This window comes from Mauremys mutica, chromosome 2, assembly GCF_020497125.1.
Source record: "Mauremys mutica isolate MM-2020 ecotype Southern chromosome 2, ASM2049712v1, whole genome shotgun sequence".
Classification (NCBI taxonomy): Eukaryota; Metazoa; Chordata; order Testudines; family Geoemydidae; genus Mauremys; species Mauremys mutica.
In genome coordinates this window covers 254,613,354-254,634,790 of record NC_059073.1, presented here as the reverse complement: position 1 = coordinate 254,634,790, position 21,437 = coordinate 254,613,354, and the positions used below count along the sequence as shown (strand labels likewise).

The 21,437-nt window shown below is 42.4% G+C and overlaps 1 protein-coding gene across 2 annotated transcripts in view; it reads left to right on the top strand.

Moving 5' to 3' along the window:
• ITGA8 (integrin subunit alpha 8) overlaps window positions 1-20,305 on the top strand; it is a 175,718-nt gene extending 155,413 nt beyond the window's left edge. For both annotated transcript variants that reach the window (XM_045004723.1, XM_045004722.1), the window contains 2 exons: window positions 17,175-17,297; window positions 19,455-20,305. In XM_045004723.1, the coding sequence (XP_044860658.1) occupies window positions 17,175-17,297; window positions 19,455-19,541 (210 nt within the window). In that variant the 3' untranslated portion in view covers window positions 19,542-20,305. The remainder of the gene's footprint in view (window positions 1-17,174; window positions 17,298-19,454) is intronic.
• Window positions 20,306-21,437: the final 1,132 nt, after the last annotated feature.

The following is a 21,437-nucleotide window of genomic DNA, read 5'->3' as shown; positions in this document are numbered from 1 at the left end:
TACCCCATCCCACAGGGAATAGCATATCTTGGCCCCTAATGGCAGGGACTGTGTCCCTTGGGCAAGCAGGTCTTCCTTTGAGGTGGACTGGATGGGGGAGAGCAGGTCTTGCTGAATTGTGTTGCTGGCAAAGTTACCAGGCTTGAGGAGGTAAGGGCCTCAAAAGTCAGTTATTTGCTTCCCCTGTAGTATTCCCCTTCCATGACAGAGCATCAACTTTCTCATTTCTACTTCCTTGAAGTAGGTAGTCGTGAACTTGAACTGAGAAAAGAACAAGGCCCACCTTAGCTGCGTCTGGTTCAATGCTCAGGACATGCAGAGGTATTCGAGGTTCTTGTGGTCAGAGAAGACCTGAACTGAGTGCCAAGCCCCCTTGAGGTGGTGCCACCATTCTTAAAACACCATTTTTATGGTGAGCAGCTTCTTGTCCAGTATTTAATAGTTCATCTCAGTGGGGATACATTTCTGGGAATACAATGCACAAGGGTGCAGAACTTATTGGGGCCCGAGTTGCTGCGAGAGTACCACCTTTAGGGGCCTGTAGTGAGGCGGCCTGGCTCCCGACGGCCCCTGAGAGGGAGGAACCGGAACAGCCACCTCAGTGGGCGGAGCCACTGCCACCTGTTCCCGCCCCCCGGAAGTCAAGGGGCGGGACAGGAAGTATAAAAGCCCGGCCTCAGCACTCAGTTGGAGCCCAGCAGCCGGAGAGGACAGACGCTCCTGATCGGGCTCCTGCTGGACCGAGCCTGCCCCGAGCCAGGTACCCGGACGTGGATGGACCAAGCCTCCCTCGAGCCAGGTATCCTGACGCGGACCGACCGAGCCTCCCTCGAGCCAGGTACCCCGAGGTGGACTGGCCGAGCCTGTCCCGAGCCCGGTACCCCGAGGAGCGGCCCGAGCGGCCCCCTGACCCGAGTCCGGAGGAGCAGCCCGACCTAGACCGCCTTCACCACGCCGAGGAACCCATGGTGTGGGACCCCGCTGCCGAGCCCAGCGACGAGCAGGTACCCGAGGAGGGGGAGATGGAGTGCAGCCCGGGGGTAGCCGAACCCTGTCCGGCTGAGGGCACGGACGTGCCCATGTCAGTGTGTTGCGGCCAGGATCCCCACTGACTGTAGCGGATCCACGCCGCTGTTAGGGCCCCGGGCTGGGACACAGTGGAGTGGGTGGGCCTGTGTCCCCCCTGCCACCCCACTCACGGGTGGCAGACTCCCCCTCCTGCCAGCACTCAGGCAGAGAAGCCGGCACTTACCTGAGCTTCCTGAGACTGATGCCCCTGCCCTGCCCCAGAGGGCCAGGGTTTATTGAACTGCTGTTGCCCTGCCCTGCCCCAGAGGGCCAGGGCTTATTGAACTGCTGTTGCCCTGCCCTGCCCCAGAGGGCCAGGGCTTATTGAACTGCTGTTGCCCTGCCCTGCCCCAGAGGGCCAGGGCTTATTGAACTGCTGTTGCCCTGCCCTGCCCCAGAGGGCCAGGGCTTATTGAACTGCTGTTGCCCTGCCCTGCCCCAGAGGGCCAGGGCTTATTGAACTGCTGTTGCCCTGCCCTGCCCCAGAGGGCCAGGGCTTATTGAACTGCTGTTGCCCTGCCCTGCCCCAGAGGGCCAGGGCTTATTGAACTGCTGTTGCCCTGCCCTGCCCCAGAGGGCCAGGGCTTATTGAACTGTTGTTGCCCGGCCCTGCTCCAGAGGGCCAGGGCTTATTGAACTGTTGTTGCCCTGCCCTGCTCCAGAGGGCCAGGGCTTATTGAACTGTTGTTGCCCTGCCCTGCCCCAGAGGGCCAGGGCTTATCGAACTGCTGTTTTGCTGCCCCGCCCTGACTGAGGGCTTGGGCTTAAACTAGTGACTTTGTGTGCTCAGCCCCTGCTGTGAGGAACTGAGCCTAGAACTGCTGTGTTTGGTGCCCCGCCCTGATCGAGGGCTTGGGCTTCTTGACTAGTGACTTTGTGTGCTCGGCCCTGCCTGAGGGTCTGAGCCCTGCCTCTTGTGTGCTGCCCCGCCCTGAGCTAGGGCTTGGGGCTTACTGACTTTGTCACTGCTCAGCTCCGGCTGCCAGGACCGGAGCTTAGAACTGGTTCGCTGCCCTGCCCTGACTGAGGGCTGGGACTCACTGCACTAACCGTGTGCCTTCTGTTCAGCCCCTGCTTGAGGGGCCGAACCCCCAAAACCTTCAGAACCCGGAGACTGATTTGGGCCGTGTAGTGAGGCGGCCTGGCTCCCGACGGCCCCTGAGAGGGCACGGCCCCAACATCGGACTATTACACGCCACATTGGACACATCTGCTTCCACTATAAATGGATGAGTCAGATCAGGGTGTGCCAGGATCAGGCTGCAGGCAAGGCAGCTGGTCAAATACAAGCTGATCTTTGGGCGACCAAGCGAACTGCAGAGCTTTGCAGAGGAAGGAATTCAGGGGAGTTATTAATTGAGAGAAGCCAACGATGAATCTTCTATAAAAATTTGCAAAGTCCAGGAAGCACTGAAGTTCCCAGAGGGCCCAGCGTGCTGTCTAGTTGCAGATGGCTTCAACCTTCTGTGGATCTATATGGATTCCTTCTGAGGAGATGATGTATCTCAAAAATTCAATGGTGGCCTGGTTGAAGGTGTGTTTTCCAGTTTGGCATATGACCTATGTTTCTGTAGTCTCCCCAGCACAGACCAGACATGGTGGTAGTGCTGCTGTGGGTTCTCAGAAAATACCAGGTAGATAATTACATATCAGCCCAGGATATCCCTGAACGTGATATTTATGAAATACTGAAATGTTACAGGGGCATTAATGAAGCCAAACAGTGTCATCAAGTATTCAAAGTGCCCATATCGGGTACAAAAAGTAGTCTTCTGTTCATCCCCAGGCTAGATCGTATGTCACCCAAAGATCTAGTTTTGTGAAGATCCTGGCAGTCGCAGGCAGTCCAGCAATTCCAGAATGAGGGGCAAAGGGTACCAGTTACGTATGGTCACTTGGTTCAATGTGCAATAGTCTAGACAGAGATACAGTGACCTATCTTTCTTCTTCACAAAAAGGACTGGTACCCCCGCTGGAGAGAGAGATCTCTAAATGAAGCCCTGGGTGATGTTTTCTTGTATATACCCACATAGTGCCTCCAGCTCTGGTTCAGACATGGAGTATATCGATCCATAGGGCATCTTTGCCCCAGGCTGTAGGTCTATCAGGCAGTCATAGTCTCTATGTGAGGGTAGTGAGTCTGCATTCTTCTTCCCAAACACATCCAGGTAGTCGTGGTACTTATCAGGGAGGCTGAGGTTCTGGCCTGGAGTCACTCCTCTGCTGTCCGGGGTTCTGCTTCTGAGGGTCTCCTCCCATCCTGGGGCCCTGGGTTTGGATCACTTGCAGGTTGATTGCTTCATTGGAGGCACACTTTCTGACAGTATTCAGAGGAGAAGCTAATACTCCTCTGCCACCAGGAGATACACGGATCATGCCATTTCAACCAACAAATGCTGAGAATTATCAGGAAGAACAGGGAGCAGATCACATCAAAGCATATTGTTTTTCAGTACCCTTCCACTATGGCCTCTGAGGGGATGATCTCCCCAGTCACAGGTCCAGAAGATGGGGTGACCCATCAATAGTTTCTACCAGGTCTGGTGTGGGTTTTGACCAGAAGGGGATCTGCAAGGTATTGGCTGCTTCATCATCTATAAAGTTGGCAGCAGCCCAGGTGTCCTCATTGCTAGTTCTGGGGGGATCTGCTGCACCTGCCCCAAGACCTAGGTGGGTGGGATTTTCCACACAGAGAAGCTCGTCTTTTACCTTATCATTGAGCCCCCAGCAGAACTGGTAAAGGTGGGCCACCTCATTCCATTCAACATCAGCCACAAACAATCGGAAGGGGCTGCATAGGTGATGGCCGGCCTTTGACTCTGGCAAAGCTTCCGGAGGGCAACCTCTGCAGAGCAGCCACAATGTGGGTCATCAAAGATGCTTGCAAAGGCTTGCAGGAGGGTGTCCCAGTCAGAGAGCACTGAGCTGTTCTGCTCCAACAGAGGGGGCGGCAAATCAAGCATGTCTCCTGAGAGCAGGCTGACTATTAGCCCTGCCTTAGTCTGGTCTGTGGGGTACATTTGGGGGCAGAGCAGGAAGAGAAGCCTGCATTAGTTCAGGAAACCTTGGAACTTCCAATAATCCCTGTCAAATCACCCAGGCAGTGGCACCACAGAGGCTGGTTCTAGTGGTGCTTGATCCATTTGGGCATCACCACTTTTCCCTACGAGCATGTGAGTTGCTTGTGGAGTGAGCTGCACCACCTGAGCCTGCCAATGGGCTACTTGCTCACACAGGCTCTGTGCTTCCAATGCACAGTGCGTAGTGTGGGTCTTTAGTGTGAAGTTCTCTCCTGCAGACAGGTGACTTGGTCCTGCAGCTCATGGGCCCTCAGGGGGCTGCTGGTTGGAAGGCAGCCCATTCTCTCCATCATCTGTGAGGGGGTTGGATGGGTTTGGGGGCAAGGGTGAAGATTGGTCTGAGCAAACTGTCATGAGTGGGGCGTGAGTAGTCAGACCTAGTGGGAGTTGTGAGTCAGGAGCAGAAGGAGTCGTGAGTCAGGCCGAGTTGGGTACCTGAAGGTTAGAATCTGAGACAGGCCAGAGGGCAAACCAAGAGTGAAGCGTCAGGAGGCAGGCAGCATCCAGCCTAAGCCTCCTGTGGTGATATGGAGACATCAATGACCCGGAATCCTCTGTGATCCCAGTTTCTGGCCCTATGGGGTTTTACATTTTTGTTGATGCCAAAGTACTAAATTTTGGGAATAAAGTAGAAGAGTCTGTTCATGCAGGTGTCCAATTTTATTTTTTAAATAAGCGCAAGGGAGAACTCATTTGCCAGTACTAACTGAAATAAACAAATAAATAATATGTCAGTGCAACATAGAAGTCCAAAACCTGAAGTCTTTTTGATCCACATATTTAAGGAGGTTTATCATTCTCAGTCCTCCTTCTTTACAAAAGATATAAGATTAATCAATTCAAACCTAAAATTAAATTCTGAGCCAACAGAATATAATCTGTCTACCGATGAGTCCTATTAAGGAACAGAATATTTTCTGGCCCGTAAAACCAGAATAGTGATATAGTTTTAGATTTATACAAGCAAAATGTATTGTATGGGAGTCAAGCTATAGAATTTTGCTTCCTTTGTTTTATTTTTTTATTTTTTATTTTATTTTATTTTATTTTATTTTTTTGAACAGGTGCTTGTTGTATAGTTGATTTATGTTTAGGCTTGGAAACAGAGGGTGAAATCCTGGCCCAATTGAAGTCAGTGGCAAAACTCCCATTGACATCAATAGGGCCAGAATTGCACCCTGCAAGTTTTGATGCTCAATATACTGTGTTCATCCAGAGAGGTTCAAAGGCTCCAAGCTGAATGATAAATTCAGGTTATTTGTGTTTTCTGCAACATGTGTTCCATTATAGAAACACATGTTGCACAGAACATTGTTGATCATACTGCATCCATCTGGTCTGAAGTGCTTTGCCACAGGTGATAGCCTGCTGTTCTCAACAAGTCTCAGATGATCTACTAAATGATCAGATAAGCCTTTTTTATTCTTTTACTCCAGTAGAATGCTTGTTATTTGGTGTAGATGATTTATGCACAATTCCTGTTATGGCAACTGTAAAATGTTGAAAAATGATAGTGCTTTTATGTCTTCTCCTATCTGACTATCACAGTGGATGTTTGCCAGCTCTACAGCTTGATGTGATATGTGCACAAGATCTTTTGAAGTTTCACTTGTGAGAAGAACTTTTCTTGAAGTTCAGCAATACTTCATATTTTTTGCTCTTTCTGTAAAAGATCAGTGCTTGTGGTTTGAAAATGTCTATCCGAGGATTTATTCGGAAGTTTGTCTTTTTGTGAGATAGGGCAAGGGGCAGAAGGCTAATGATTGTAACGTTTTTTAAAATCAATTTGCAACATTCTTTAAACTTCATAAATGACTTGCACCCTCCTTAGGCTTGGAGTTTAAGTAAGATATACTGTAATAAATGCAGCATACCCCCAATATGCTACTACTGCTTATGTGGAATATCTTTATTGGAGATTGTGTGACGGGGTGCCACCTGGAACTGGGGTACCACTGAGCCCTCAGACCCACCAGCCTGGGCTCCCTCTCTCACTGTGCTGCTGTGACAAACTGCAGACCCAGGCCCGGTCCTACACTTTCACCAGCATACACACGGGTAGGGACACACCCAGCTGCAGTTACATGCAGACTCTCTGACCAGCCGCTGCATGTGAACCAACAGTAGAGAGGCTACAGCCAAAATAACCACCTCCTTCCCAGCCTAGACCCGAGAGTTGTACCATCCTGCCCTGGTCAAAACCCCAACCAGTATAAATTTATTAACCAGTTTGCCTCCTCCTCAGTGTGGAGAGGAAATGCAACAGCCTTTGCCCCTTGAGCTATGATTTCCCACACACTTCACTCCAACTTACCAGTTTAGATAAAGCAAAAACAAGTTTATTAACTACAAAAGATAGATTTGAAGTGATTATAAGTGATAGCAAACTGAACAAAGCAAATAAACAAAATAAACAAAAACGCAAACTAAGCCTACAATATTAGGATATGAATTAGCAAATTCTCACCCTGGGAGATGGTACAAGCAGGCTGCAGATTCTTAAGGGACAAGCTGTACTTGCTTTACAGCTTGGAATCCCCAGGTCTTTCATGCAGAGGCTAGGAATCCCTTTAGCCTGGGTCCAGCACTTTCCCCAGTTCAGTCTTTGTTTCTCAAGTGTTTCCGGCGTCATCTTGTGTGGGGAGTGAAGAATCACGGATGATGTCACTTCAGGCCTTATGTAGCTTTAGCATATGGCTGGAACCCTTTGTTCCAAAACTCAGTTTGTGGAAAAACACTGACATCCCAAGATGGAATCCAGAGACATATGGACTTGTTTCATGACCTTGTGGAGTCATAGCAGCCATTACTTACAGACCATCTGGAGAGTTCTCAGGAAGGCTCACCAGGTGGGGGATAAGCTTTTCCTAAGGCCTATTGTTTTTCCTAAGGGTCCATTACTCTGAATAGGCCCTTTCCCCACCCACTATCTAGACTGAAAGCATCTTGCCCAGGTGTAACTAATGTGAAATACAGATTCATAGTCAATATTCATAACTTCAGATACAAAAATAATACATGCATACAAATAGGATAATTGTATTCAGCAAATCATAACTTTTCCAATGACACTTCACATGACCCATCTCGTACAAAATGCAACATAATAATGCCATAATTATATAATAATAAAATTGCTCTGAAGCAATATGAGGCTCAGTGTCACAGTTTGCAAACATGGTACCCTATTCTGCATGATCCTCTGCTAATAGTGGATGAATAGTCCTTTTGAGTCACCAAGGATACCACATCATCCATCCAGGATCTTCTTTTTCTGCCTCATGTTCTTCTGCCATCAATTTTCCATTCCAGTGCCCACAAACATCACCTGCATTAGTTTTGCAGTCTATCTTTTTATTTTCTTTTTTTTTTTTAGAATTCTTCTGTAACATGCCATAATTTTAAGGATCATAGTTTCTTTATCATCAGTTGTTTGAATGTCCATGTTTCAGAGCTGCAATTTAACACAGACCAAAGATGAGTTTTTAAGACTTGGAATTTAGTCTTCAGATTTACGTCCTTTCTCATCAGATATTTCCTCTTCCAGAATGTCCCTTTTGCTCTTGCTATTCTGGTGCTGATTTCAGTATCCAATCTTCCATTTTCTACAATGATTCTTCCTAAGTAGCAATAATTTCTCACTTGCCATACAGCTCATTCATTGGGATCTTGCATGTTTTCCCAGGATCCTTGCCTATGACCATAGTTTGCTCAATACATTATAATCTGTCAGAACTGATGGATACAAAAGTATTAAAATAATTATACTGGAATCAGAAGGCAATTATAAAGGGAGATATAAATGAAAATCTAATGGAGATCAAGAGAGGAGTCAGACAAGGTTGTATAACGTCACCTTCTTGATTCAACATTCATAGAGTGTTTGATTAAATTAATTGAAGAAACAGAAGAAGGTATAAAGATGAATGCAAAATCGGTGAATAACGGTTCTCTGTGCAGATGACACAGTGCTGTTGGCTGATTCAGAAGGTCTGATTAAATGAGTGGAGATTATAGTTTATACAGCAGACTTTTGTATATATTTAATTTTAAGTATGTAAATAATCAGTTAACTTCAATGGGAATATTGGTAAAGTTAAAATTAAGCATTTATATGTGTCCTTGCAGGATTTAGGGCATGGTATTTTTGTCATGGGATATGGTGCTTATCTTGTACATGGTGGGGAAAGAGGAAGGATGCTGGAAACGTAACTGAATGGTGAATCGATTATAATACAACTAAATAGATCAGATGACCCTTAGGAACTGTTTACTCCTGCTCTATAATGGGGCCTGATCCTAAATCTATAAATGTAAAGTGGAGTCTTTCCATTAACTTCAATGGGCTTTGAATCAGACCTGTATATTATACAGCTGGAAGTTCTTCCTTGCTGAAGGCTGTAGCTTTCAAGAGGAAATTGCCATTTTGATATAGATATAATTATTGTAAATAAGATTTTATGCGTTCCTTCAGTAATGTTTGCACAGGAAATTCTTTGTAGTAAAGACTGAGGTACGGGATTAGTATAGCTGGTAATTTCCTTGACTTTGGTTATGTGACTCTTGAGCCAGTTTTGTATTTGATAAAATAAAATTACTTTTCTTATCTTAAATGTATAATAGGATCTACCCAGAATGACTTTGGCATAGTTTGTTTGATCAATTTTTCTACAGTGAACAAAGTTGGTTTTAATACACTTTTTTTTACTCTTTTGTTTTAAACGGTGTAATACAGTATGAACTATTGGGTATGTTTATTTTAAACAGCCTTGTAATCCCTAAGAAGTCTGTTTACACAAGGCATTGTAATATGTAAACACAAATGTCAATATTAATTATGACATCAAGCTCAAGGGAGCTTTTACATATTGCTTTGGGCATTTTTTCAAAACATACAAGAACATTATACTGTAAAGATTTGATGGTAACATGTAGGAGTATTAAAGAGGTTATTTATGTTCTATCAACCCCTGTAAGAAAAATGATTAAAGATTAGATGAAAAGCAGATTAATTGGCTGTAATGTTATTGCAGTAGCAATAGCATTACAAGAATAACTAACTTAAAGCTACTGTTTCTTAAAATAGCCGATAAATCAGATAGCTATGAATAAGCTGGCATTTTAATAATAAAACCGTTTCCAAAAGGAATAAAGATAAAAGGTTAACATTGCAATGAGCATCCTATTTGGCACTATGATTTGCTTAGTTACTGGTACTTATTTAATGCTGGGAGTGCTCAACACTTTACAAGACACAAAGATAAACACAGTTTCTGCATTTCCAACAGGACCGTGATCTGTGAATTAACTAGCCTAACAAGGCACTTTCTAGGCTATAGTTTGGGCCAGTCTGGAGGAAAACAGAAAGGTGCATAAACGCTGGCAAGTCATGTGTAAAAGTATAATTAGGCCGGATAAAAAGGATGTGAAGAGCAACTAGCAAAAGACAAAAACTAACAGCAAAAAATGTCTAAGTACATCTAAAGCAGGAAGCCTGCCAATCAGTGGGACTCCTGGATGATCGGGATGCTAAAGGAGCACTCAAGGAAGACAAGGCCATTGCAAAGAAGCCAACTTTAATTCTTTGCATCGGTCTTCACTGCAGAGGAAGACAGAGAGATTCCAACATGACAGCCATTCTTTTTAGATGACAAAATCTAAAGAACTGTCCTAGATTGAGGCATCAGTAAATGAGGCTTTGGAACAAATTGGTAAATTAAACAGTAATAAACCAGATGGTATTCACCTAAGAGTTCTGAAGGACTCCAAATATGAAATTGCACAATTATTAACTATGTTATGCAATCTGTTGCGTAAATCAGCCTCTGTATCAGATGACATGAGGATAGCTAATGTAACTTTGATTTTTTTTAAAGTCTCCAGAGGCAATCCTGGCAATTACAGGCCATAAACCTAAATTCAGTATCAGGCAAATTGGTTGAAACTTTAGTAAAAAATGGAATTATCAGACACATAGATGAACATGATATGTGAGGGAAGAGTCAACACGGCTTTTGTAAAGGGAAATTATGCCTCACTAATTTATTAGAACTCTTTGAGGTTGCCAGCAAGTATATGGACAAGGGCTATCCAACTAATATAGAATCATAGAGCCATAGGGTTAGAAGGGACTGCAAGGGTCATCTAGTCTAACCCCCTGCTAAGATACAGATTTTGTTGTGTTTCAACCATCCAAGACAGATGACTATCCAGCCTCTTTTTGAAAACCTCCAGTGAAGGAGATTCCACAACTTCTCTAGGCAGTTTGTATAGTATAGTATAGTACACAGCTACATGTGAAAGGATTGAAATTCTTCATTTTACTTTAAATGTTGTTTTCTAGATTATTCCTAAACAGCATGTTTTATCAGAAACAACAGGAGCTTACTTGAAAATGGTTTGCTTAATTTTTGTGTGGCTATTTTAATACACACTGGGAGAAATATCTCCTTAAATTTGTGATATCACTCTACCCTTTAAACTTTGCAACCCTAAAAATTAGTATACTTGACAAGAGGGTGCCACTGTGCTTCAACTTTCAGAAAGCCTTTGACAAGGTCTGAGATCAAAAGTTGTTAAGCAAAGTAAGCAGTCATGGGGTAAAAGGGAAGGTTCTCTCATGGATCAATAATAGGTTAAAAGATAGGAAACAAAGGGTAGGAATAAAGAGTCAGTTTTCACAATTAAGAGAGGTAAATAGTGGCATCCCCAAAGGATCTGTACTGGGACTGGTGCTGTTCAACATTATCATAAATGATCTGGAAAAGGGGGTGAACAGTGAGGTGACAACGTTTGCAGATGATACTAACTTATTGAAAATAATTAAGTCCAAAGCTGACTATGAAGAGTTAGAAAGGAATCACACCAAACTGGGTGTTTGGGCAACAAAATGGCAGATGAAATTCAATGTTGATAAAGGGAAAGTAATGCACATTGGAAAAAAAATAATCCCCACTATGCATACAAAATTATGGGGTCTAAATTAGTTGTTATGACTCAAGAAAGAGATCTTGGAGTCATCGTGGATAGTTCTCTGAAAACATCCACTCAATGTGCAGCAGCAGTCATAAAAGCAAACAGAATGCTTCCATTAGGAAGGGGATAGATAATAAGACAGAAAATATCATAACGCTGCTATATAAATCCCTGGTACTCCCACACCTTGAACATGCATACAGTTTTGGTCGCCTCATCTCAAAAAAAGATACATTAGAACTGAAAAAGCTACAGAGAAGGGCAACAAAAATGATGAGAGGTATGGAACAGCTTCTATATGAGGAAAGATTACAAAGACTGGGACTATTCAGTTTAGAAGAGTGATGACTAAGGGGGGATATGATAGAGGTCTATAAAATCATCAGTGGTGTAGAGAAAATAAATAGGGGATGGGTTATTTACCCCTTCACATAACACAAGAACCAGAGATCACCCAATGAAATTAATAGGCTCACACACACACACACACATACACACACACACGTTCCCCTCAGACTCCAGCTCTCCATTTCAGCAGCTCCCCCAGCAATGTAACAGACAGAAAATCACACTGGCCTACTGCTGCAGCCCTGATGTGAATCCCTTCATTATGACAGAGAAAAGCACAAGCCATTTGCTTTGTTCAACATGAGAGAAAAAATGAGTATTGTCCATGTAGGAAAACCAAAATGCATCAAAAGTCTGCTGCCAAACATGTAAATCTTGTACAAAAATTCCAAATCCTTGTAACTTCAGATGAAAACCGATAAACCCCCTCAGAATGTTAACTGGCTCTGCTCCCCTAGCACTAAACCTAAAACCACATGGAGAAGTGCAGAAATACAAGTTGAAATAACACAAATCTGTCCTAAATCAAAATCGTAAGTAAAAACTGTTTGTGGAGAGTGTGCATGACATATGGTCCTCTGTGTAGATATTAGAATAAGGAAGGCAAAAACTGGAAGGATGTTTTGTTCTTTCTCCTGTGCCAGCCTCTTCCTGTGGGTGTTCAGAGCCTGCAATGTCAAGTTGTCTATCAGTGACTGCATTATTAGGCTTTGTGCAGCGTGCAGCAGGAACACAGAGTTGTTATGTTCTAATGCTAGTGTGAGTGCAGGCTTTGTATAGGCACAACTAGGATTAAGCATTAGGCATAGTCCTTCCCATTGAGAGGAAGTAAATTTCAAACAGCTTGCACAACCACTTGTTTGCTTTCAAGAATACAAGGCAAAGAGGTGCATGAGGTTGGTGGAGAATGGCCATGGGTGAGGAGACATGGGTTTAAGTGTGATGTATAGTGTGCAAATCAGGCCTTTAGCTATGCATTCCCTTCTCTGGCCTTACTCCTGCTACAAGATTGGCATAATTTGGTGACCATGCAGCAGTACTCTCCTTAATAAAAGACCATCTTCCCCTACACTGCCTGACTTAAGCAGCACTCTGAATCTTGTGAGTGTTACACTCTGCACCTGCACAGGATTAAGGTTTTTTATTGATGTTACATAATGTGTAAGTTCTATAGAGGCTGATAGGTGGATGGCACAGCCTTGCAGCAAAAGGAAAGGGTTGCAGCTTCCACTCAGACTGGCAAGGTGATAATTGGTTCACAATTCATCATTCGTTATTACCTGTATTAGTGGAGCACTCAGAAGACCCAATTAGGAATGGTACCCCATTGTGTAAGATGCTCTGCCAAAACCATAACACACATTACCTAACCTAACTTGTTTATGAGCTAAATTGGGACAAGGTACAACAAATGAGTGCAACAAACAAATGAAAGGGATGGGCGAGAGGGCACAGGGTAACAGTGATAGGAGCCAGTAGTTACATAAGCGAGCTCTGGGCCTGATCCAAAGCCTGTGGAAGTCAATGAGATTCTTTCCATTGATTTCTGTAGGACTTAGATCAGGCCCTATGTGCACAATTAGATGGTCATGACTTTTTTAAAGGTCTTCTTAAACAAAAAATAAAGCAGCTAGTTGTAATGTCTACTGGCCACTTGCCCAACCCTCTAGTAATTTTCTTGTTAAAAATGTGCAGCGTCAATAAACTGTCACCAATTGGCTCTCTACCTACCCATACATAACTGGCTAATTTCTTGTAGATGTACTGTCTTTTTTTTTTTCATAGTGCCCTGTTACAATTGTTAATATTATCCCTCGTGCAATTTCTTTGACTCCTGGGCCTACTGCATTTAAATACCCTGCATTACTGTTTATACCAGGAGTGAATTTGGCTCAAGATATCAAGATCAGCAATGGCTTTATCACAACAATTTTGCAGGCAAATAAGTTTTCTCTGAGTCCATCAGATTCAGGCTGATCAAAGGTGCTACTTAGATCAGCTTCTGGTTGTGAATTTCAAAGGTTTCTTGACATGCCTGTAGGTCTTGCTTTACTGCTTCTTTCTTGTCACCAACGGCCTCAGACAAGTAACACCAGTGCTAGGGCCCAGTGCTGCACCCCTTTATGAGAGCAATTCTACTGAAGTCAAATGAATTACACCAGTGTGGAACTGATGTATGTGAGGTTGGCCACAGGCCTATAGTCTTTGATCATATTCAGACAGAAATGATTGCTCCTTGCTTGTGAAATACTGGGAACCAAGAACTTTTCCAATAGAGACAGCACTTTCTTTCAGATATATCTTATCAGTCTAGCTCTCTCTTCTTGGGCTGCCTGTGAGGTTTTCTTTTTCTTTTTCTTTTCTTTTTTTTTTTACCCATTCTTATCCCTTGCTCAATACTTAATCTGAGCCTACAAGATTTACCTCAGGGTTCCCACCATAATTTTTAAGCAGCAGCGAGAAAGTCTTCTCCTCATTAGGCAGCTCCTTGCTCTTTTACAGATTTTGTGCAGCCACTCATCTCTGCAACTCTCATGACTATTTTGGCCAGATAGGCCTTTTTTACCAATTCGTTGTTATCCGTGACAGAGTTTTCTGTGTGCAGAGTCACTGCAGACAGAACAGCTGACCTTGCTCTCATTCTTGCTGCCCTTGCATTTTAATGCCGGATACAGTATTGCTGTGAGACACAAGGAAAGCCATTCAAAAATATTTATTAACATATTAAACTAGGAGGCCTCCACTGTTACTGCTGAACCAAGTGGTTTAGAAAGCCTACAACATTCTGCAATGCCCAATAGGATGTGAAAAATACTACAATGGTGGAATCATCTCCTTTTACCCTGGTATGTGGGGATGGGGAGTGTTTGGAAGGTAGTGGGAATTTTGTGGTGTTTATTTGAGAAAGGAAACAAATTTCACTTAATTTAATTGCATAGAGAATATATGATTTTTTTGCATATTTGCATCCTAATTCCTATGGAGCATGTTTACAAATGAATGCAGTATCAGGGTTCAATAAGTGTGCCCAGCTGCAGTGGAGAAGCATGGTAGCTGAATGTGTCCATTATGAGATCAATGACAATATGTCTAACAATGTTGGCATTTAACCAATGGGACTCTTGCCAATCTTCGTGTTAAACATCGTAAGGACTGGATAGTTTCTGAGGGTCTTCTGGGGAACCCAAAGAGTACATTGTAGCTGGAAGATAAGTGTTCTAGCCTTGCTAGGTCAGGACTGTTATCCAGAACATAGAATCAGGTAACAGAGTCCAGATACTACAGTGACTGCATTCTAGAAGTGTAGATAGATGTGTCTCATTAGGCCATACCGATCCTCTCACCACCCTCCGCCTGCTAACTCTGCAAGTGCTGCCTCAGACTAGGAACCAGCGGCACAGAGATGGAATATGTGGAAAGGACTGGCTTATGCAGTTAGGTATGATGGTAGTTGGAAGCAGGGATAGGGTCTGCTGGTGCTTACAAAAAGAGAGGGAGGCCATGATCAAGGGAGGGAGGGAGAAAGAAAGAGAAAGATCAGGTTCAGAAAAGAAGCTGGAGATAATGTTTTAAAAAAAAAGAGCAAGAAAGACAGATGGAAGGAGTGGAGTTATCTTGGCACTTGTCCATCACAGAGGCTATGTCTATACTACCGCGGTAAGTCAACCTACACTATGCAACTCCAGCTAAGTGAATAACGTAGCTGGAGTCGATGTACCTTAGGTCGAGTTACTGCGGGGTCTACACCGTAGGGGGTTGACCGGAGAAACTCTCCCGTCGACTTACCTTACTCTTCTCATCGGGGGTAGAGTACAGGGGTTGACTGGAGAGCGGTCTGCAGTCGATCTGGTGGGTCTTTACTAGACCCGCTAAATCAACTGCCAGTGGATCGATCTCAGATCATCGATCCCAGCTGTAGTGTAGACCTGCTCTTAGAATCTTAATCACTAAAATGACTCATTCTAAGGGCCAAGGGGTTATCATCAATCTTCAAATTGTACACTCCATGAAAGTGAATGAGTAAGTTCAGAACTATTTGGTTATAATTGGCCAGTTAGCTAATAGCTAAAGCTTAGCAAACAGGGAATTGGTGGCAGGGCTGAAAAAGTTGGGTCCAGTTCTCCTCTTTCACTAGTTTTACACTAATGTAGCTCTGTTGATTTCAGTGGAGATGGTTCTGTTTTATACTGGTGTAAGTGAGAGGAGCATCAGAACAGCTAAATCTAGATCCTGATGAGTTAATTATCATTTCATGTTAAGGGAACAGGGGAATCTGCATGGGAGAATTTGATGAAAAAGAGACTTAGCTGGCAAGATGAGGGCCAAGAGAGAGTGGGGAAGATCTTGGCAGACACCAGAAGGATATAATTTTGGACTAAAGTATTTAATGGGGCAGAATGGGGCAGAGGGACTAGCAGTAAGAAGCAGACTCAATAAGTAGGGATTCTGATTTCCTAGCAGTACCTCAAGCAGTAAAAGTAGAAGACCGCTTCAGAAGGCATGTAATCAGTTTGCTTTGGAGACTGCCTGGTAGTTGCATTCTATCATGAGGAGCAGGATGAGTTCCATCTGCCACAAACTTACTCTGCTTAGGCTCTAAGAGGAGTATGTGAGATGGGTCCAGCAGAAAACCCAAGACCGAAATAACTTCCTAGTGCAATGGAAAAGAAGAAAGATAGAGAAAGACGGCAGAGGATGTAACCTATGAGTAAGGAGATAAGGAAAGCTCAAGCTAACTCTTTCGACTTAGAAACGTCAGAGAGAAACAAAGTAACAAGTGAGATTGATGAGGAGAGCTTTGAGGGAGTAGAATGAACTGGGTATGAGGTATGGCGGAGAGAGCCAGGAGATAATTTACTGGGAAGACCGGAAGGGAAAAAGCTAGAAGGGCAGTTAGCTTCATTTGTTACAATGAAGGCTTGGAATCTAGATGATTTTGTAAAATCATTGGGAAGACCTTAACTCCTCATAATTCACATATTATCCATACCTGCTGCTTTCTAGAGCCATAGACAATGAAAGAGCTGTTGCTATACTTCCCAATTACTTCACAGTACATTAAAATGGTCATTCTACATGTGTATACTAAGCGTCCTTTAAGTATGACAGAATAATGTTACAGAGAGTTCAAAAACGACGGTATTTTTGTGCATTATGCTTATATTACATGGATGACGTTCTATATGAGGAATTTAGCTCTTGGGCTGCTTAGATGAAAAACAAGGTAATATTTTAAAAAATGTATTGGTTTGTCAGCAAAAGTTTTTAGATTGCAACATATAATGTAGATGGTACATATTTTAGTTCCGGTAGATAACTTGGGCTGAAATTGGTTCTTGTTTACACCATTGTTCAGAGTAATTCTATTTAAGTCAGTGATATTACTCTGGATTTTACACTGGTGTAACTGAGAGCAGAGTTTGGTTCTTTGTATGGTTTTGAAGTGCTTACTGTTAGTTTGGTGAGCTTCAGAGTGATTCTATATTCAGTGGGTGAAAACGTTTTATATTATGTCTATCTGTGCAAACCCCATTTTTAAGGATTATTGTGAATAAGGTTGCAGAAGTTACAGCAAATAAAGTTAATGTACAAGAACTGTGGGCAGTATATGTTTCTAATCTGGCAATTTCATTGTGTTTCATTTTCTGGTTTCATTTATTACAGAATCTTTGTTCATTTACACCTCATATCTTTTCATTTCAGATAAAAACGTCTATCATTTGGGCTACTCCAAATGTCTCCTTTGTAATCCCTTTATGGGTTATAATACTAGCAATACTCCTTGGATTGTTGGTTCTGGCTATTTTGACCTTAGCTTTGTGGAAGGTATGTTGTATTATTATTATTTACTTAATGACACTTGGAAGGATGCTTACGAGATTTAGGATGACCAACCAAAAAAAAAAGAGGGAGAGAATGAGAAATTGGAATCTATGACCTTAAAGAGTTTGGAGCAAAAGCAACAATAGACTTATGTCTTCTTTGATGTGGCATATGACAACATGCTTATGTAGCTGACTTTTGTGAAGGGACATTGTTTTCAAAGTCATCTTTGTTATGGAAGTCTGGTTATAAATGGTTTTACAGTTTGGCTCTGATTCCCAAGACTTATGATCTTCTTTCTGGAGTGTTTAGGTTCATAAAGCACTTTTGTTTTGTTTTCCTTGAATTCTTAAGGAACTGCCATTTTTCTTAGCATGTAATTATACAATCCCTCACCCAATTTGGGAGGAGATTACTTTTAAGGAGATTTCTCTTAATATTACCAGGTTGTCTCTGATTTTTTTTTTAATTACAAGTCATAAGATTTGCAGTCAGTGAGTTGATTGATTTTTATTTCACAGGTTTTAAGACAATCTGCTTCTTTAGGGTTCCTGGAAACATCCCTTATAACACTAGAAGTTGGAGTAGTTTCATACCCATCACTTAATCCTTGAAAAAAGTGTCATCTCTCAATGATCTTTACTCTGGCCCTGTAAAATGGCCCCCCAACTCAAGGCCAGCTGCTCATCCCTTTGTCACTTTATTTCACTGATTTGAAATTCCATCAGTAATTGTGCCTTACTTAACGACTTCTGATTTGGGATAAACACAAACTGTCTCATTAGAGTCACTGTTGATGTCAAAATTCAAATCAGGCTTTTAATAGTGGCTGTCAAAAGCAGCTTTTATAAATGTAGATTTTTGTTTACACTTTGGGGTCCAATCCAGCTTTCCTCTTCCGCCTAAAGCTCCCACTGTCTTCACAATGAATGTTATGAATAGAAAATAATTAATAATCTAGCCAGTCTGACAGACTGTACCTGTCTTTCAGAAGAATATATAACAGTGCAACATAGCACCCAGGGTATGCAAAATGCTATTGTCCATTAAGAATGCTGTATTATCTCTCTGGCACTGAAGGGTGAAATTCTGGCTCCATTGAAGTCAATGAGAATTTTGCTACTGACATCAGTGAAGCCAGGACTGCATTCAAAGAATGGAAGGTGCTTTTCAAAACAATAGGGAGACAAGATCCCCGCCCAAGGAGTAAAGCACTTTTTCTACTTTGAACATTGTATACATGTACTAAATAATAATAGTACAGCATCCTACATGGACAGATGTGCTATTTCTTCTGAAAGGACAGGCACCATATGATGGACTCGGTGGCTTTTCTCTATTCACAGCGTTTCTAATGTTTTCCTCTGTAGCGCATGTTTCCCTTGTTCTTAATTTTTCTCTACAAAAATACATTTAATTGGAGAGAAAAAAGTAACAAACTGTGTATGTGTGATGGAAGGAAGACAGACGTTTCTACTATTGTTCATTTCTTTGAATTTATTACCATGATTTATACTTATCTCAGTCAGATGTCTTATGCCACCCCTTTGTGTTCATTTTTATTGTGTGTTTATTCATATGATGGCACATTTTTTATGTAACTACTTTGGTGCTGTTTATGCCTTTCCTGTAGAAGTGAACCTTAAATTCACTAGAATGTATTTAATATTTTATTTATATATAGTAGCTACAGAGCAAAAAAATGGTGGCATTTAAGGTGATCTCATGAGATGCTAATCTCCTTCAACTCCCACTAACTTTGATAAGAGCTGAGGGTGGTCAGTACTTTGCAGAATAGTTCTATTACAACTCAGTGCATTCTTAAAATCTCCTGGAATTCCCGATATATAGCGGGTTTATGTATGTAATTACCGATATGTAGTGGGTTTATGTATGTAATTACCAACATAAAGGGCAATGTCCCTGCTCCAAAGAGCTTATAAACAATGGGCCCAATTCCACAACTCCTATTCTAGTGAGTAGATCATACTTATGCAACTAGTTCTGTTAACTCCATGTGAGAGCTAGGAGTGAAGAAGAGCCCCTAAGTTAAGGTTCAACATGGTGAGGAGTGGAGGTTAGAGGAAAAGAGCATGGGCTGCAGGAGAACAGTTCTGTGGCTGCCTTATTGTGATTTCTCTGTTGGCTTGTTTTCTGTAGTGCGGCTTCTTTGACAGAGCTAGACCTCCTCAAGATGACATGGCTGACAGGGAACAACTGACAAATGACAAGACTACTGATGCATAAAAGAGGAGAGTGAAGGTTCAATTCAGAGTCCCGCTCAAGCCTAGAAGTGTGCTAAAGATTAAATGAAGGATTTCTTCTACCAACAGTCTTCCTTTGAAATTGCAAGTGCCATGATGTTGTAATCTGATCTATGCAACGTTTCTGAAAAATCACCACATGATGATGATCCTGGGCAGAAATCAGCCCTATCACTGCCTTAAAAACATAATCCGTCACTGTGCAAAGAGTTTTTGTACCATACTTCAGTCGCTCTAGATTTTGACAGATGTTTTGGAGTACATGTGGTGTGTTAAATCACTTTCAGAATAACCCAAACCTTGCAAAGATGAAATGCCTGCATTGCTGTATCATCTATAAGATGGATCAGGACAAAGCTTTCAAACACTACTGTATCATGCAGAATATTTTTGACACCTCCCTAAGGATAAGAACTTTTATGAAATTGTGGCTCAGGGAGACAAGCAATATATTGGTACTGTGAAAGTACTTCTGAAGCAGAAAGGTAGTCTCTAAAGGACTTTATACATGGGGCACAATTTATTTATTTTTCCACCTTTCTGGGATGAGTATCAGATCTAATCGTAGATTCGGAGTTTTAGAGAAGTAAATCATAACATGGAAATCATTTGCTTATCTTGTATGTAAGTAGACAAGTGGCCTGCACATTCAGATCAATTTTCCTGGCTACAAGGGTGATTTGGGGAGCAGGGGAATTTAAATATAATTGTATTGGAAGGGGCATACAATAAAATATTTTAAAGATATGTTATACCGTTTTCAACCTGTAGATGGCAGCACTAAATTCAGTGGATCAAATCCATTTTTGGAGTAAACTAGTGCAACATCAATTGAAATCTGTGGGAATTTTTGCCCACCTTTTTGCTAGGGCTGAATTTCTCACCACTATTTCTGTGTACTTATTTCGTTAAAATATCATCTTAAAAATGCTACTGCGTATTTTGTTGAATTCATGACTATTGTGTCATAGGTGACAACACTTGATTGATTTAAAGGAATTATAAAATACAGACCTAACAATGTGTTTAAGGTATTTCAGCAAGTTAAGTTTTTGGGTAGACTATCCTATAGTTATCTCTTATTACAAAGAGTCTTGCAGAGAAGGTGCACTGAATATGCATTTATATAAAAAGTAGGATGCAAATCATCCAAGGCTGAGATGACCCATAGAAGGAAAAACATTTTGTTGTAAAGGCAATAAAATGTGCATTTGTTTCTTTGCTGCTTCTAAGATCCAAAAGACTAGATCCATAATTCGCCAGTAATTCTTTCTATAATATCAGTGAATGGCCTTTATTTAAGCTGGATTAATCCAGCTATAGAGCTGTGCAAACCATCTGCATAAAACCTTGGACCATCCTGTGCTTGTCCTGAGTTTGAAATTTGCTATGTTTTGTTAATCTAGGAGGAGGGTGTTCATTTTCTGACACACACACTCTCCTCATTCTCCTTCCTTCTTCTTAGCTGGTCTCCCTTCCCACCAAGCACCTGGGATTCCTATCTTCAGGGAGGCCAGTGGCCTTTTCTGATCCATCCTGCTACCTCCTGGGCTTTTATGGATTGCTGGCATCTGTCTTCAGGGCAGGGGAAACCAGCAGGCAAGTTCACTACTGTCAATCCCAAGAACCTTCCAAAGGACCTGGAAATAGCTCAGTTGGACATCCCACTATCTCACGGCAGCCTGCTCATGGACAGACCCATAAACTTTGTGTCAGTAGCTAGAAAACCTGAGCACTAAAGGTCCATCTTAATGCTTCTCATCGGTCTGCAAGGAAATCCTTGCGGGTTTTCTAGAATTACGGGACATTATCTGCCCCTGAGGCTTTAGGAAAGGAGAGTTCCCCCAACCTCTTGTTTTCTGAGGAGGTAAGGAAGGTG